Here is a 17395-nt window from a genome sequence, read left to right as displayed (position 1 = left end):
AATGCCAGCTTCTGGACTTAGTGAAGTTTCCCCTCTCTTGCGGTCCCCCCCACCCCCCCAACAGCAAGAGCCTGAAACAGCTCCTTCCCAGCTGCTGCTGTTCTGTCAGAAAGGGGCGGCCCAGCAGGGAGCTCGGGCAGCTGACTGAGGCAGCAAACACAGGCACAGCTATGCCGCTGTAAATCTGACCCATCACACTCACGGGGCAATGCTTTCCCAACTACCACAAGCACTAGGTCTCTCTCCTGCTGACGCCGGGGAAGCCTGCACAAAGCACAAGCACTCAAAGGTATGTCCTCCACCTCCCCACCACACCAAAGAACAAGTAAAACAGAGCTTGGCTGCAGGGTGAACCTTCTCAAGCATCAAATGTTCTGTTTCTGTTATGATATCACTACACTGCCACGAGGGAATGCAAAGTAATAAAATGTACTATAAATACGATTACACACCCTACGGAATTAGTGTCCCTTTAATGGGAAATAATTAGACCATGATCTACAAGTAACAAAATAGCCAAGGGAAGGCACAGGGGGCACAACACGGCACTGCCAGCTGTGAGCCTGGTCCAGCTCTTACTACTTACTATAAACATTCTGCATTTAAAGGGGGGGGGTGTGCCACATATAATATGATCACCAGAAACAGCAGTTCACAGAGAAAAGAAACACAGCTGGAAAAAACAAATCTCTCTCATAACTCTCTCTCTCTCTCTCTCACACACACACACACACACACACACATGCACACACACATAGAGAGAGAAAATTGAAGAGCAGTATATGTGGGTTTTGTAGTAATTTAACTTAAAAAAAAACATACAGAAGAAAGGCCTGGAGCTGTTTTCCTGGGAGAACACATCAGGGATTACCACAGTTGGGTCACAGACCTAAAAATCTTGCTGTCTGCAATGGGCCAGGAAAAAAAAAATCTAAGAACTAAAAGTGAATGTCCAAAGAATTGTCAGCAGAGATTCATAATGAACCTGGAAATACTCTCTGCATTTTAAATATACTCTTTCCTATGATCCAGAAACACCAGTTCCTTAACAAAGAGATTTATTTAGGTGGGACTTAAAAAAAAAAAAAAAGCCAGGAGGGGAAAGAGTGAGAAAAACTTATTTTAAAATCGACAAGGCCTGTCTTTGTTAACTGCTCTGGAGCAGAGGGTGTGGTGGATTAACCTCGTGTTTCCTAAAATCACAGAGTTCTGAATGGCAAAAATATGCTCTGTGAGACCTAGACTCTAGTCTGCTCGATGCCAGAACTTCCAAGTAGACTCCAGTCACGTATTGTGTCAGCTGGATTAACAGTCAACAAAGGGAAAAGGCCATCACCACCACCATTGGCAATCTATGCATGGTAGCCGCATGGCAGATAGCACAACATATAAAACAGGACCGCTCACAGTTTTTAAAGTACTCTGTAGTCAGAGCCTCCTTTTGGTTTGGAAATACCTTTCTTACCCACGGCAAGGTCACGCAACTGCAAGCATTATTTTAGAGCACACAAATGGGGAATACAAGACTTTCTAAACAGGAAATCTCTTTTAGTAGGAGAGCACGAAGAGGCACTTTCTCTTCAAGTCTGACCATTGTTTCATTTCAAAACGATTTTCCACCTCAAATCAGAGGTAAGTATCGGTCTGTGGAGGCCCTGTCCCTGCAGAGACTTACTGCTTGCGTTATTTCAATGAATGTCACCAGTTCAGTTACTACTCTTGCTAGATCAGAGTATGAGAGGCAGGAACTACACTGAGCAATTCACACAAGAGTTACTCAGTGCCCCTAGCGATCACTCCCACAAGAAACATTCCATTTCAACAAAGCCACCGTGATCCATATTTATAACTGGAAAGATGGTGGGCTAGGAGGTACAATCTGTTAGCTTTCCATCTGGGAGACTGAAGCCAAGCGCGTCAGATTATATCTGCCCACAAATTCTTTATTAAGGGTAGATGTTCTGGCTATTCCCCAGCATAAGTTGACATTGAGATGCCCAGGTGCTGGACCCTGTGTGCCCCCTGACCAGCATTTAATCACATTCAGACTCTGAAGCAGAGCTGTTTCATCCTTAATAACAGCGGAGCGCAGAACTCTGTCTCGAGAATCCTCTTGATGATACTTTCTGTCAACCTCAAGCTAGTCTACAATGTGTGGAGTCTCAATTGAATTCTGTAGAAAGATGAGGTCATGAACACACATTCCCTTTAGGCAGGGCAGTAAACAGGAGTATAATCAATCAAGCGCCCTGAATTTTATTCCCACTTCTAAGGGTGCTTTCAAGACTTACACATAACTTGATCATGTTCATTTTTCAAAGCTGGGACAGGAGGCTCATGGGAATTTTATGTAAACATTCTAGTTACTTAGGAGAACGCTAGGCTAGCATGATGTCTCAGTCAATAGAGGCCCTTGTCATGCAAACAGTCACCTGTGTCCCTGGAACGTACAGAAAAGTGGAAGGAGAGAACCAACTCTACAAGCTGTCCTCTGGTCATCGCACACGCTCTTTATATTCCATGTCAATTACACATATGTTATAGATCTATATATAAAAAGTTTGCTGTGTCAGTTATCTGCAAGCATGTCTTTGGGATTCCTTATTTTTCTTTCGGTGGGTTTTATTTTATATATCGGTTTCTTATTTTTACTGAATGGGGAATGAAACCTCACACATGCCAGGCAAGGAATCAGCCACAGAGCCACACCTCCAGCCCTTATGCTCGTCCTTTGAAATGACTTTCTAAGGTATTTTTCTAGAGAAGGTATCACTGTTTGACTTCAACAGTAAAGGAGATTTGCTTTAACTATTCACTGCTAATTAGATTTTTGTTTCCCCAGAGACAATCGCCATAGAGTTGTCCGTGAACTCACTGTGGTATTCTAAGCCTGAGGAACATTTTAAATGGCCACAAGCCTTGGTTACAGGATTGAAGGCATCCTTACAGATGCACCTTCACATCTGAGTTCCCTACACAAAGCATAATGAGGCATTTGGGATGAGCTATCATAGGTGACTTTTATCAATATTAACTATAAAAATATACACATACCCAAATAAAACTTTTGTCCTAGCAACACACAAATATTTGCCAGTATTGAGAGCTTGAACAGTGAGACACAAATAGTCTTCTTTGGGGGCACGTGCACTGCTGAGAGTGACCCGGAAGATCTCAAAAGTGCCACTCGAAAAAAAATCAGTTTTTAAGAAAAGAAAGCAAAACTCAAAACCAAGGACTTACCAATCTGTTCTCATCAAATACTTCAAACAGGAGCCTGTGATTAGATGGATTTACCTAAAAGGGACAGAAACTATATTTAAATATCAACAGGTATCATTTTAAATTTGATCCAAGAGACAGGGAGAATCAAGAATGATCTCTAGCACAGTGGACTCTACTGTATAATAATGACTGACCTGTTTATCTGCTATTATTCTACCCCAAATATCTAGGCATACCAGAAAAAGGCAGTATCTTTATTGTTGTTTCTTTTTTTTTGTCAGTGCTTCTATTTTTTTTCCAGTTTATTTTTTTATTAAAAATTACCATCTCCTCCCCTCCTCCTCCCCCTTCCCTCCCCTCCCCTCCACCCATACCCCCACTCCCTCCCTCTCCAGGCCAGAGAGCCATCAGGGTTCTCTACACTATGTTGAGTCCAAGGTCCTCCCAACTCCCTCCAGGTCCAGGAAGATGAGCAACCAAACTGACAAGGCTCACACAGAGCCCGTCCATGTCGTAGAGACCAAGCCCATCGCCATTGTCCTTGGCTCCTCGGTCAGCCTCCACCATCAGCCACTTTCAGAGAGTCCGATTTGGTCGCATGTTCCATCAGTCCCATTCCAAGTGGACTTGATGGTCTCCCATTAGTTCTGTCCTGCCGTCTCAGTGGGTGAACGCATCCCTCATGGTTCTGACTTTCTTTCTCATGATCTCTCTCCTTCTGCTCCTCATCAGAACTTTGGGAGCTCAGTCCGGTGCTTCTTAACAGTCTTGAAGGAGCTCCAATCTCTTCTACAAAGCTACCCTCATATCTGCAGATCAAGGTCTTATGCTCATTGGCCTAATGATGGTAATGATGAACACGCAAACGGCTATATGCCATTGTGCCCCACCTCCAACTATTATTTCCTGAACTACTAACATTTTATGGTCTCATTTTATTCTCCCAACAACGCAACAGCGTCTAACTATCACTTCATTTTCACACAGAAAACACTGGGCCCAGAGGGTGGTGAAGCAATTTACCCAGGAGCACACAAGCCAGTATACTGAGCAATCAGGACTTGCTCTGGGCTAAGGCAAAGTCACAGCCCTGAGAGTTGTCAGTGTGTTTCTTTCTCTTTACCCCAACTCACCCAAATAACCTGTGTTTCATCATGTGGACTCAGGTGCCTCTGCCTACCTTACCAATCCTGCCGGACACGGTATCAGGTGTTGCTACTGACACGCTCGCCTATCCATCAGGGAAGAAAAGCCTACATGGAACGGACTTCTCCAGGAGACTGTGAATGTTTGGTGTCCTTAAGTTCTCAAAGCGAGTGTCAATGACAGGCGTGTGACTTGGGTCTAATGCTAGGCTTGGGCTCCCCATGGAACATGGGATGAAATTATATTTGGTTGTAGCACAGAGAGCTCATGTGCTCAACTTGAGCTCCTGGCCCCGTGTAGGCAGAAAGCTTTGCAACAGAACAAGCAGATGGATGGCTGTCTGTTCATCAACTCTGCCAAAGGCTGCACACCTATCAGAAATGCATCAATAGTCTATAGTAGAAATGGGCATGCAATAGGCATTTGTTAAGAAACTAAGCAGGGAATAAAGCAAAGATCTTTTAAAAAAAAGAAAAAGAGAAACAAATATACCTATAGGTAAGACTTATTGACAAAGTTTTATATATAATAAAATTCATACAATGCAGTTCAAATGGAAGGAGTGCAAATGATTTAGCTTCCCAAGAAAGTGCTTTCTGTATCTGAACACCAATAAAGATCTAGTAACACTTCTCAGCCACCAACAGCTTTTCAGCCCTTCCCCAACTTATCTAAACTGTATCTGGTAGAGGCTGAACATGGGATCTACCAAGTGTTAAAACCTCAGAACCATGTTTCAGCTCTAAACATAACAGAAAACAGATGCAGGGAAAGTCATCCAAGTTTGCAGCACAGAAAATCCTACCACAGCTGAAAGAAGCCAGGACTGTGTGCCTGGCTCTTAGCATGCAGTCACTAGAAAGCCTAAGCTGGAGCAGTCTGGAGGTGAGTCTTAGCATCCAGGGTATACAGACAACTCAAATTTTCATTTTTAAAGGGAAACTCCTTCTTCTCTTCCAGTTAAATGGTTGAGGGGCTTGATGCTTCCAAATATTTGCTAGCAAACACCAGCAAGCACCGGTCTCCATCAGTTCACAGAATCCCCTTCAGTATCCAGCTGTTCTAAACAAGGGGTGCCGGAGGCTGAGGAAACGTTCTTCTATTCGGTGGTATTGAAAGTAATTGCACACATTAGATCTCTGAACTAGAAATCTTTCCCTTCTATCCTGAACATAACTGGTAATTTTCTGTCTTTTGCGGTGAGGCAGTGCTGGAGCTGAAACCCAGGGTCTCCAGAATGCTAGGGAAGTACTCGACCACTGAACTACCCCTGTCCCCATCACTGGTAATTTGTGATGCTTCCTTTTAATTATCTCTCTACTCTGGATGCAGTTCATAATCCGCATCACATAGAAATCATTCAGCTACTGTTTTTTTTGGTTTATTTTTTTATATTTACAAATTTCCATCTCCTCCCCTCTTCCTCCCCCTTCCCTCCCCTCCCCTCCACCCATACCCCCACTCCCTCCCTCTTCAGGCCAAGGAGCCATTGGGGTTCCCTACTCTATGTTAAGACCAAGGTCCTCCCACCCCCCAGGTCCAGGAAGGTGATCAACCCTCAGCTACTGTTTTAAATTGCACTGTCTTTTTGCCTTTCTTTTCCTTCAAATTTTATTTTTTAAAGGTTGCAAAACAAAGAAGAACTGGAATTAACTGGACCCCAAAGTCTTATTTTTATATTTAAATATTATATTTAAAGAAAAGTTTGATCTGAAAAAAGAACATGATATCTTGAGGACCTTTTCTATCTCTCCTCTATAAATGAAACTTTCACAGATTTTCAAAATTTGGGACATTTTACCAACCCAAACATTTCCTGCCATAAGAGAAATTTCTTACTTTTAAAATGCTATCTAGTTTTCTTTCCATGAGTCTATTTTGATATATCAATCTAGGTATGAATAGTATCACTACAAAATGAAAGAAAAACTTACTCTAAAATAAAACTCTTCGTTCCACTTCGGGTTCAGCGTCTGGAAGAGAGAGAATTCTGTGATCTTCAGCTGTGCTGGAGCTGTTACTAATGCGATACAAGCTTTTCACATTTGTGCAATTTCCTCATAAAAGCGATTTTCAAAATGATAATAAAAGCAACATTTAGTCAATTATCTGAGACTATTCTATAAACCCAAAATGGATGGGGAGACACTATATTTATGAAAGTCATGATTCATGACTATGAAACCCTAAATTGCATGAACTCACCCGAAGGGAAAATGCTGAGGCTTACCAACAAAGAGCCACGGAAAACAAAAGTCCCCTTTAGAGAATGACATTAAAAAGGATTGACTCTGTCAAAGAAGGACGTACACTTTGTTGATTCCCCTTTACCTGCCACAAGTGTGTGTTCACAGAGGAAAGGCTGAAAGTTCTCATTACCTACATCATTGTCGATATTTGAAGAATATTTTCACAGAAAACAATATTGAGGAGATTTTAAAACACACACACACACACACACATACACAATAAAGAATACTGTATTTTTCCTTTTCCCTAAAGTAATAATTTAAAAGATATCCTTTTGATCCCCTTCATTCACATATCATTCACCTTAAATATGCATCCTGTAAGAACACAGCAATAAAATTCTGGTATTGAGCTTGAACTAAATAAACAGTCTTCTAATTTAACATGAAGCACACTTTCTATGAAGGAACACATATACACATCATACACAACCAACACACATCACACAACACACACACACACAATTGTACAGGCAAAAAAAAAAAAAAGTCAGAAACACAACCTGTACAAACGACCCAGAAGATACTGAAAATGAAAAGTTAGTTTGCCAACATATTTACCTTTTAACAGGGGAAAGAGAAAAACCCAGCTTACTATTCCACACATGCAGAACAGCACTGTGACAATGATCAATTGACATCGATTAAAAAATAACAAAAAATTGCACTTTCCCCACCCCCAACTCCAAAGAACCCCACCCTAAATGACAGCACTTTGGGGGTATGAATAGAACTGAGATGGAACTGGGGGTGACGAATGCTCCCCTTCCGAACTGGAAGACAGCTACATGGAATGAAACAGAAGGTGTTGCCAGGCAGGCCAGGGACAAAAGGAAACCACAAAGCAAAAGGAGCAGGGACACAGGTAGAGGAAGCGTGAGCTCTCCCACAAGCAGGGCACAGTCCAGCACCACACAGCACAACACAGCAATACTAACCAGGAACGGGGCCGCGAGAATGGAGACACTCCCTCCAGCTGGCGAAGAGAGGGAGAAGCAGGGCTGCCACTCCAAATGAAAGGCATTGTAATACCGTAGTCACTGGCATGTGTCCTTGGCTCTAGCCCAGCAGAGGACAAGGCCCCCTGACTGCAGTTCTGACTAGGTACCCCAGCTTCAGTGGGAACAGAACAAGTGCCAGCGCCTAACACTGGGAACAATGGCCTCCCTCCTCATAGGCGGCCTCCCACTAATCTCTACACTGGCTTGTTTGCAAACAGGTTTCACCGCTGGTTTCCAATGCCAGGTGAAGGACACTGTTTCCTACACAAAATGACCTGGTTGTGCCATAGATCCGAAGTGTCTCCATAGCAGCAGGAAAGATACAATCTTTTTTTTGTTTGATCCGAAGTGTCTCCATAGCAGCAGGAAAGATACAATCTTTTTTTTGTTTGTTTGTTTTGGTTTTTTTTTTGTTTTTTTTTGTTTTTTTGTTTTTCGAGACAGAGTTTCTCTGTGGCTTTGGAGCCTGTCCTGGAACTAGCTCTTGTAGACCAGGCTGGCCTCGAACTCACAGAGATCCGTCTGCCTCTGCCTCCCGAGTGCTGGGATTAAAGGCGTGCGCCACCACCGCCCGGCAAGACACAATCTTTTTAAAACAATCCTGGAATCAGAAAACATTTCATAGAAACAATGTGTGTATGTGTGTGTGTATGCGTGTGTGTATGTGTATGCGTGTGTGTGTGTGTGTGTGTGTGTGTGTGTGTGTGTGTGTAGGGGAGGATAATAATAACTCACAAACAACTCCAAAACACAAATATAGTATTCTTGGTAGAAAACATGAAACTTTAAGAAAGCCTCATCCCCATCCTCGCCCAAGATATACAGATGAAGTATACCTATATTTTTTATATATAAACAAAAGCATAGAGGTGAGTGAATTTAGATATTATTATTTATTATTATTATTATTATTATCATTATTATTATTATGCAGAGATCTCAGTCAGTAAGATGCTCGTTGTTAAAGTATGCACAGCTAAGTGGGAGTCCCAGCACCCATGTAAGCAGTGGGCAGAGCAATTCACAGCACCTGTTGTGCTAACACCCAGTGTGGCAGAGGTAGAGGTAGGGGATCCTGGGACTTCCTGGCCTGCTTATCTACTCAAGCCAGAGAATTCTGGTTTAGTGACAGACCCCTGCCTCAAAATACAGTGGATGAATGATTAAGTAAGACACTCGATTTTTGCCTCTGGCCTCCGCACATACATGTTAATTTCTCCTTCCATAAGAATGACAACACACACACACACCAGAAAAAGACACACACACACACACACACACACACACACACACACACATGTATAGCTTTACTATTAACACATCCCATGTATTTTCAAGTGACTGAGCATTCTGCTTCCTCAAGAACCAATTATTTCATAAATCAAACCATTCCTCTTTTGCCTGCCAAGTCCACCATCCATTTCATTAAATAAACTTTATGAAAACTATTAAGTTAACCAGAATAATTTTGTTTGGTTATATGTTGTAAGGGGAAAAAAAAACTTTATAGAGATAACTCGGGTAAAACACGGAAAAGTTTTGTACTATGGGCGATTTTTAGATGTAATACTAGATACACTTAAAATAAAAATATTGCTATCTTATTTTTAAAACATAAATTTCTACAAAGCCAAAATATAAAATGTAATTGGGTTAAGTTACAACTTATATGAATTTCATAGAAGTTGGCCAACCTACCTTTTTAATTGTCTTTGTTTGAACCAAAGCCAGTTCTCTGTTCTCATCTGCTACATACAATGACAGCTTCACATAGGGGTCACTGTAAGGAAACAGCTCAGGTTTAATGCTACTATTTTTTTTCTATTAAAAACAAACAAGCAAACAAAAGCAGCAAAACGGAATGAAAATGTAAACACCAGGTAATGCCCTAGCTAATATTTAAGTCCACACACTAAGCAGCATATTTTGATAAATGTTCCTGCCAAACAGCCCAAATTAAATAAGACAGAAACACAAAGAAACCAGTGTTCTAACTTTAAACATGATCTTTCCAATAATCAACTCAAAATAATTAAAGGTGTCATCACTTTCAGACTTTAGACAGATTTTTTGGAGCGATTATTAGGATTAATGCATTATTATTATTATTATTATTATTATTATTATTATTATTATTGAGATTATTAGCTTATTTGCTTCCACAAATAAAAATGTATCAAGAAAACGTAAGTTTACAACCCATTCATATTCTCATTTCTGTCATGTGGGTAAATTATTTTTCTTCTAGTGGAGATAAAACTATGATTATTCACCCAAATCATGACAGATAAAATAAACCAACACTTCAGAACTGAACACTGGAGCCTAGGAAATTCAATGGTTATCCAAAGACAGATACTGGAAAAAAATCTAAATTAAATTTTCTGTTTTCTGACTACAAGTCCTTGCACATATTACAGTTTTTACCTTGAGAAGCCTCATCCTCCAGCAAGGGAAGTATTGAAAGGTGTACCTAATGTAGACCACCTAGTAAGAGTGCCAATCTACTCATATTAGTTTTTACCTTGAGAAGCCTCATCCTCCAGCAAGGGAAGTATTGAAAGGTGTACCTAACGTAGACCACCTACTAAGAGTGCCAATCTACTCAGATTCTCTAGTGTTTCTAACCCAAATGCCCAAAATTACCCAGGTTTTCATTTTTGAAACATTGGGGTGGAGACACTCAGATGGCTCAGCAGGTAAAGAACCTGCCTTGTAAGTCTAAGGACCCAAGTTCAATCCCTGGTACCCACATAAAAGTGGAAGGAGAGAGATGACTCTACAGGGTTATCTTTTTATCTCCACACAAATCGCTCCACCTCTCTCTCTCTCTCTCTCTCTCTCTCTCTCTCTCTCTCTCTCACACACACACACACACACACACACACACACACACACACACACACACGGAAAAATAACCTGTATGCTGGGATTCCTTATCTGTTACTCTCCAGAACTCAGAAAACACAAAAGTTTTCTTACATATTCGCCTTCCTGGTTTTACTTATCTACCTATACCTGCTAATTTATTTCTATCATTCTACTGTGCCAGTTTCAAGCCAAATTGAGAGATATGTCATTCAGTTGGCCAGAGTGTACTAACCAAACCCTAGAACTTATAAGAAGTTTGAGGCCTGAGGATGGAAAGAGACATCATCTTAGAGATGACACCCCCCCCCCCAACACACACAACAGAAAGAGTTATCCTTCAGTGGCTATCCCAACAACAATTAAACCTTATTTTACAAATTCCAAAGTATTCCCAAAGATTACAAAAAATACTTCAAAATGCTGAGAGTACATTAATTCCTATATATGGTATCTTCAACAACAAGTGTATGTCATAAACCCTTCATAAAAGGCTAGCAGGAAGAAGACGACAGTCAAGAGATAGTACACAAAACACAGGCCGGGAGATGCTTCAGTGGGTGAAGCGCTTGCCGTGCAAGCACGAGGGCCTGAGTTCAGATCCCTAGCACCCAGTAAAAGTTGAGTGTGGAGGTACATCCGGGTGGCAGAGATAGGCCTTTCTCAGCTCACTGGCCAGCCAGCATAACCAAATCATCCTCCTCATCCTCCTAATAATAATGATAATAATATGTATTATTAATACTATTAATAGTGTTCTATCATAATACTAATACAAAAAAAAAAAAAAACAAAAACAAGAAGCAACTGAGGAATACAACGTGGTCCTCTGGTCCCTATACGCACCTGAAGGGGGAACTGAATCCACAAACCCGCACATTCACTCACACATCATACACCTTCCACTCCCAACACACACAAAACCAAAGGTCTGTAAAATATTAGTATACAGAAAAAGTTATTTGCCAATCTTACCTTTATTCATAAACAGAAAGCTTGCCTTGAAGAAGGAACATTTAATTAGATAAATCCACTTTTTACCAAGACACAGCTTCAGAAAGCTTCAGAAAGACAGCCACCAAGAGCCAGCATCTACCCCCTGCACAGGGCCCCAAGAACACCTCCCCTTGGAGGTCTCTGATCTGCAGCGTGGGTCAAATTTGCCTTTTTTAGTCAGTATTGTTCCTTAGTCTTAGCCCATCAGACTCTCTGAGAGGGATTGCTGTGCCCCATGGCTGAAGCCAAATTCAGCCTGAAGAGAGAACCCACAAGTTACATTTCTAGAAAATTCCCAGCTGCAGAGTTACCGGGTGCAGGAACCACACTGGGAAAACCAGTGTTCCAAGTGGTATCTGAAAAGAGCATTTTTCAGTAGTGGACTTTATTTCCTCTCTTTTCTAGCCACCAGTCTACTGCTTTGAAAGCTCCTGATACCTGGACTCAGTCTTGAGAACAGGCTTCTGGTGTAGTGGATGAGGGAGTGCAAACTCTCACAGGTAACCCCACCCACTCCACAGAATACCATAAACTCTGCTGGGTTTTCAGATTTTACATCCCTCTGCCATTACAGCTGGCTACTATGTAACTAACCACAAGGAGGACGCAGCTAAGCCTCACGTTAATAGAACATCTGTTCTTCCCCTGGTGATTTATTCACCTTGGGTTATCTTCCCTGACAAAGTGGCACACACAGTTTGGGTTGGTGGGTGGGGTCTCTGATCTTGGGACAGTGTCTTCCAGCTGCAATGAGGGAGGTATGCCTGTGCACGTACTGACTTAAGTGCTCGAGGTATGACAGACCCTATGAAATATTGACCAAGGAACTTCCGGGTGCACGATTCAGCCTTAAGGGAGCCAAAGGCCAAGGGGCTGGAGCAGGCTAAAGGTCAGTGTGGTACAAGTCCAAGGCTGGGGAAAACAATAACTAGTCTAAATGACTCTGGTGCAGCCCTTCCCATTCTGCTGGGGCTTAACCACACATGACGTCGGGCTACTCGTGAATGAGGTTGGGTGGCGATTCCTAACTCACAGAGCAATAAGGCTCAACATCACTACTAGTGAGCACAGTGCCCAGCAGTACATATGCCCCTGACACAACAGCTGCTCTCTTAGGAGAGATTTGGTGTTTTCTGGATGCTTCTTTCTATTTCCCACGTGTGCTGATTGTTGGCCGGGTTGATGCTGATTTGCCACATAGTTTGCACTGGGTGTGCCAACCGCAGCTTGATAGGTATTCCATGCTTCCTTGTTATTCATACCCACAGGCACCTGGGTAAGATGCTCACAGTAGCCTTCGTATTCAAATCAACCCAGTCCTGGTTCCTAGTTACAGCTCAGGGCTAGCATTAATAGAAATCTGTAAGAAGCTCAGGCCACAAACTGTAGGCCCCTGGAAAAGGAGTAATAGTCTGCACATCTTCGAAACAGTGGGCTGATCTAGTTAAACATTCCTTCCCCAGGAGAAGCTTTCTGTTTCATTGACAAAAAGCAAACTATATCCTCCCTCCTTTTAGCCTCTTTTAAGGAGCCAATGAACTGGTGCTAGAATTCAAGCCACCTCCTATTTACTGTGTGCATATTCCATGCCATGTGAGGAGATAAGCCCCAGACTCAGAAGGCCCTGTCCCTGCTCCACCTGCTTGGATATCATTCGTGTTCAAAAGAAGGTAAGATCACTTTACAGACGTGAGTCACACAAGGGGCTACAGAAAATCAATGATGAGCCGACAGGAATGCGGAAACGGAAAGCAGAGCCACCAGGAACCGCCAGATGTCACTGAAAAGTAGCCCTGTTCACTCATGAGAGGGCATATCAGAGACCCTGCTCGCAGTCCATTCTGATTTTTTTTCAAACTTCCTAGAGAGGTGCTTTTCAACAGCCATCTCCCCCACACTCAACATGGAGCCGAGCGCTGGGAATTCTGAGCCTCTACACTAAGAGACCAGCTCTTGTTCCTATGTGTTGATGGCGTCGAGGAGAGGGCCTCTGGATCTGTACAGAACTCAACTGGATTTAAATAATTAAGAGATGCGAATCTTTCTTGGGGGTCTCATTTCCCACTCCCACCCCCATCACCAGAGGCAAAGAACCTGATCATGAGATCACTCACTCTTCACGGAGAATTGGACATTGGCCTGTCTGGTTTACCCTGTTGCTCAATCCTCCAGGACACTCTGGACAAGGACCTTGAATCATGGCACGTCGCTGGTGGGGTATTACCTGACCAGCTCCACTCTCTCGCAGCGAGCAGCATTCTTTCTTACCTGTTATTTACTCACTTTTATTAGAATAAATAATCCTTACTGAGAACCACATATTTTCCAGGGGCCCAGGCAGGCAGAGGCTGACTTTAATGAACCACATGTTCAAGGCAAATTACATCCAGAGTGGAAGACAGGTTTCCAAGTTACTGCCTTGTCTGCTAGCTATAAAGAGGTCACTCCTATCGAGGCTGAACATCAGAAACTTGAAAACGGTCCATACTTTGAAGGAAGTTATCATTCCTCTTTGGGTAAGGAAGGTTCTGGATGCTGTAGTGGACACTTATAGGAATGGTATGACTTTGTTCCCTACTAACACAGCACAGAGGCCTAATGACTTCAGCACACGGCATGCCATGTTTATTTTGACTGCCTGGCACACTATGACTTACCCATCCCAGATGGCGTCACTGAAAAGCCCCGTTCTTGTTCTTTCCCACGTCTACCATCAGGGTTACACACTTACTTAGAGCCTCAATAAGGAAATCACACTTATAAAAACACTTCAGAGTAAGGGAAAATACCTAGAAAGTGTGACAATAAATAAAACACACAAACGCACGCAACAACTCCAGCTTTTTATAACAGGTTATGTAAGCCTGAAGAAAGTTAACCCATTGTTAGAGGGAAACATTTCAACGCTCTGCCAGGACAAGTTATTGCAAGTTCCCTGGAGGAGAGCACAGCAGGAGTAGCAAGAGCATTCAAAATGCTGATGGATGGCCTTTGATTCCTATTTACCCCTGGTGACTGACCCCATGGGCACTGAGATATCAGATGTCCCACATGCTCATCAAAGCTTCACATAGAATAAGAAAATATTAGAAGCCCAAATAAATTATGCTATAATCAGGGAACCAGAATATTATAAGCAATTAAAATCATATTTTCAAAGATATTATAAAATAAAAGAAAATATATATAACATTAAGGATTAAACATGATCTAAAAATGTGCCTTAAATTTATAAAATATATAAGTAATTAAGAAAAACTAACAAAAATGTCAAAAACATTTGTTTTAGATACTAGGCATGTGATATATATTTCTTTCTTTCCTTATGGTTGTTTTTGTTGTTTGCTGTTTTCCCAAATTTCCTGTTGTGAACAAGTATCACTTTTACAAGTGCAAAAAATGTGAAAATGCCAATTACAGTTGCACATATGGTCCAGCTCAGATATAGGCCAGTGACCAAAGACCTCAATGTCCAAACAGCCCTCACATTTCTTTTAAACCTAGAAAACAACCTTAAACACACATGAGGGACTTTTAAAGAATGCTGTATACATGCCAGCCCTCGGCTCTGAACAAACAGAGGTGAGTATGCAGAGGCACACACCATCACTAATTCTCCCAATTTCCAAAAGCATGATTCTAGCATGCCTAATCCATGGATGAAGAGAAGAAAGGGGGGGCAAAATTCTGAACGTTGTTCTACTTCCCAAACCCACATTTTGCCCAGTATACATCTGAGGGTACAATTCTATCTCCTATAGCACCCCACAAAGCCAAAGATTAAAAAACAGCCACTTGGAGAAGACCTGGGTTCCCTTTCCAGCACGCTCACAACTATCTGTAACTCCAGTTCCAGAGGATTTGATGCCGTCCTCTGACTTCTGCAGGCACTGCACATACGTGGGGCATAGACACGGAGGCAACACACGTGTGCATGTAAAATAATGATGGAGGAGGGTCATCTGTCTATGTGTTACTTTCATTGGTTAATAAAGAAACTGCCTTGGCCTTTAATAGGACAGAAAATTAGGTAGGCGGAGTAGACAGAACAGAATTGTGGGAGAGAGAAAGCAGAGTCAGGCAGATGCCTCAGGCAGATGCCATAGCTCTCCTCTCCGAGATGGATGCAGGCTAAGATCCTTCCCGGTAAGACACCACCTCGTGGTGCTACACAGATTATTAGAAATGGGTTAGTCAAGATGTGAGAGTTAGCCAATAAGAGGCTACAGATAACGGGCCAGGCAGTGTTTAAACAAATACAGTTTCCGTGTAATTATTTCGGGTAAAGCTAGCAGGGTGGAGGAACGCAACCCACCACTCCCATCACAACAAAATAAAATAAATATTTGAAACAAAGAAAACCAAAAAGATTTTAAAAAGCTAGAGACAATTATAAACAGTGCAAATATACACACACTTATATTAAATACAATGTGCTACATATACACACATTCACAAATACTCTTTATAGCCATTAGAATTATACCTATAACAAGGTTGATAGTCACTAGTTCTTTGCTTCAAGACTGAAACGCCCTCGATTACCACCATTGCAGAAGGAGACAAATTACTGTAGGAACACATCCAACTATAAAGAGTGTCATCTTGCTGCACTGTTTTCTAAGTGTCATGCATGCGTCACTACCCAGGAATACAAACATGCGGTCAATTTGCATGTGGTCCCTTCACCTAAATGGCAGCAATTAGAAAACTTAAAAGTTAAAAACACTATGTGTGCGGGGTGGGGATGGGGATGAGGGAGGGGAACAGGAGAGATAGCTCCATGGTTAACAGTGCTTGCTGCTCTTCCAGAGGACAGAGTTTGGTTCTCAGTACTCAAGTCAGACTGCTCATAACTGCCTATAGCTCCAGTTCCAGGGGATCTGATGCCCTCCTCTAACTTATGGAGAAACCATCCTCCCAAGCTGCACGCACACACACACACACACACACACGCACACGCACACACAAATGCACCATGAGTGTGTCAAAGGAATAAGGTATTCATATCATTAAGACCAAAAAGTAAAGTCTATGTGGGCAAGGTAGTGCACAGCTTCACCTAGAAAGGCAAAGGCCAGGCTGATCAACATAGCAAGTTCCAGGACAGCTAGGACTACATAAAGTGATGCTGTCTCAAAAACCAAACAACAACAACCACAAACAAACAAAAACAGAACAAATAACAAACACAAACAAACAAAAACAGAACAAAAGGTCTGAAAGAGCCTTTAAGAAAGGTATGCAAACATGTTGAGTAAAAAAAAAAAAGGCCACTTCTTAGTGTCTGTTAAAGATGTCAGGGCAGCAGGCTCCATCATGGAACAGCATCTGTATGTGGGTCTCATGCTCCTGGGTAATTACCATGTCAACACATAGCACTGCCTCTGTTATCTTTTTAGGGGGCTCCAAAAATAGACTCTGTAAAGAGAGTAAAAGTACTACTTCCACACAAGACTAAGAGTGGGAGCAATTAACACCTGTTAACCTGTCAGAGAAAATGGAAAACTTCCAAACTGATTAGACAAGGCTTTGAAAGGATAAATTTATAATATATATATATATATATATATATATATATATATATATATATATATCTCTGGAGCCGGGCGTGGGGGGCACACACCTTTTATCCCAGCACTGGTGAGGCAGAAGCAGGTGTATCTCTGTGAGTTAAAGGTCAGGCTGGCCTACAGAGCCAGTTCTAGGACAGCCAGGGCTGTTAAACAGAGAAACCCTGTCTTGAAACATATATATGTATGTATGTATAGCACTGGAGTGTCTGAGCATCCTCTCAAACAACATGAAACATTCTGAGAGGTCTTAGAGACTTTAGACAAACCTACTGCCTAATGTAAGTGAGATGCAGAAATAATCCATTCAGAGACACAAAAAAATATGTTTCCAAGA

At 42.0% G+C, this 17395-nt stretch overlaps 1 protein-coding gene across 3 annotated transcripts in view; it reads right to left on the bottom strand.

Moving 5' to 3' along the window:
* The window catches only part of Nedd4l (NEDD4 like E3 ubiquitin protein ligase), a 319449-nt gene that overhangs the window by 135621 nt on the left and 166433 nt on the right, over nt 1-17395 (bottom strand). For all 3 annotated transcript variants that reach the window (XM_038329752.2, XM_038329751.2, XM_038329753.2), the window contains 3 exons: nt 9320-9401; nt 6306-6344; nt 3244-3297 (listed from right to left, as the gene is read on the bottom strand). In XM_038329752.2, the coding sequence (XP_038185680.1) occupies nt 3244-3297; nt 6306-6344; nt 9320-9401 (175 nt within the window). The remainder of the gene's footprint in view (nt 1-3243; nt 3298-6305; nt 6345-9319; nt 9402-17395) is intronic.

The sequence above is a fragment of the Arvicola amphibius genome, chromosome 5 (assembly GCF_903992535.2).
Source record: "Arvicola amphibius chromosome 5, mArvAmp1.2, whole genome shotgun sequence".
Classification (NCBI taxonomy): Eukaryota; Metazoa; Chordata; class Mammalia; order Rodentia; family Cricetidae; genus Arvicola; species Arvicola amphibius.
The sequence above is the reverse complement of the archived record's forward strand: the minus strand, read 5'-3'. Positions and strand labels throughout refer to the sequence as shown.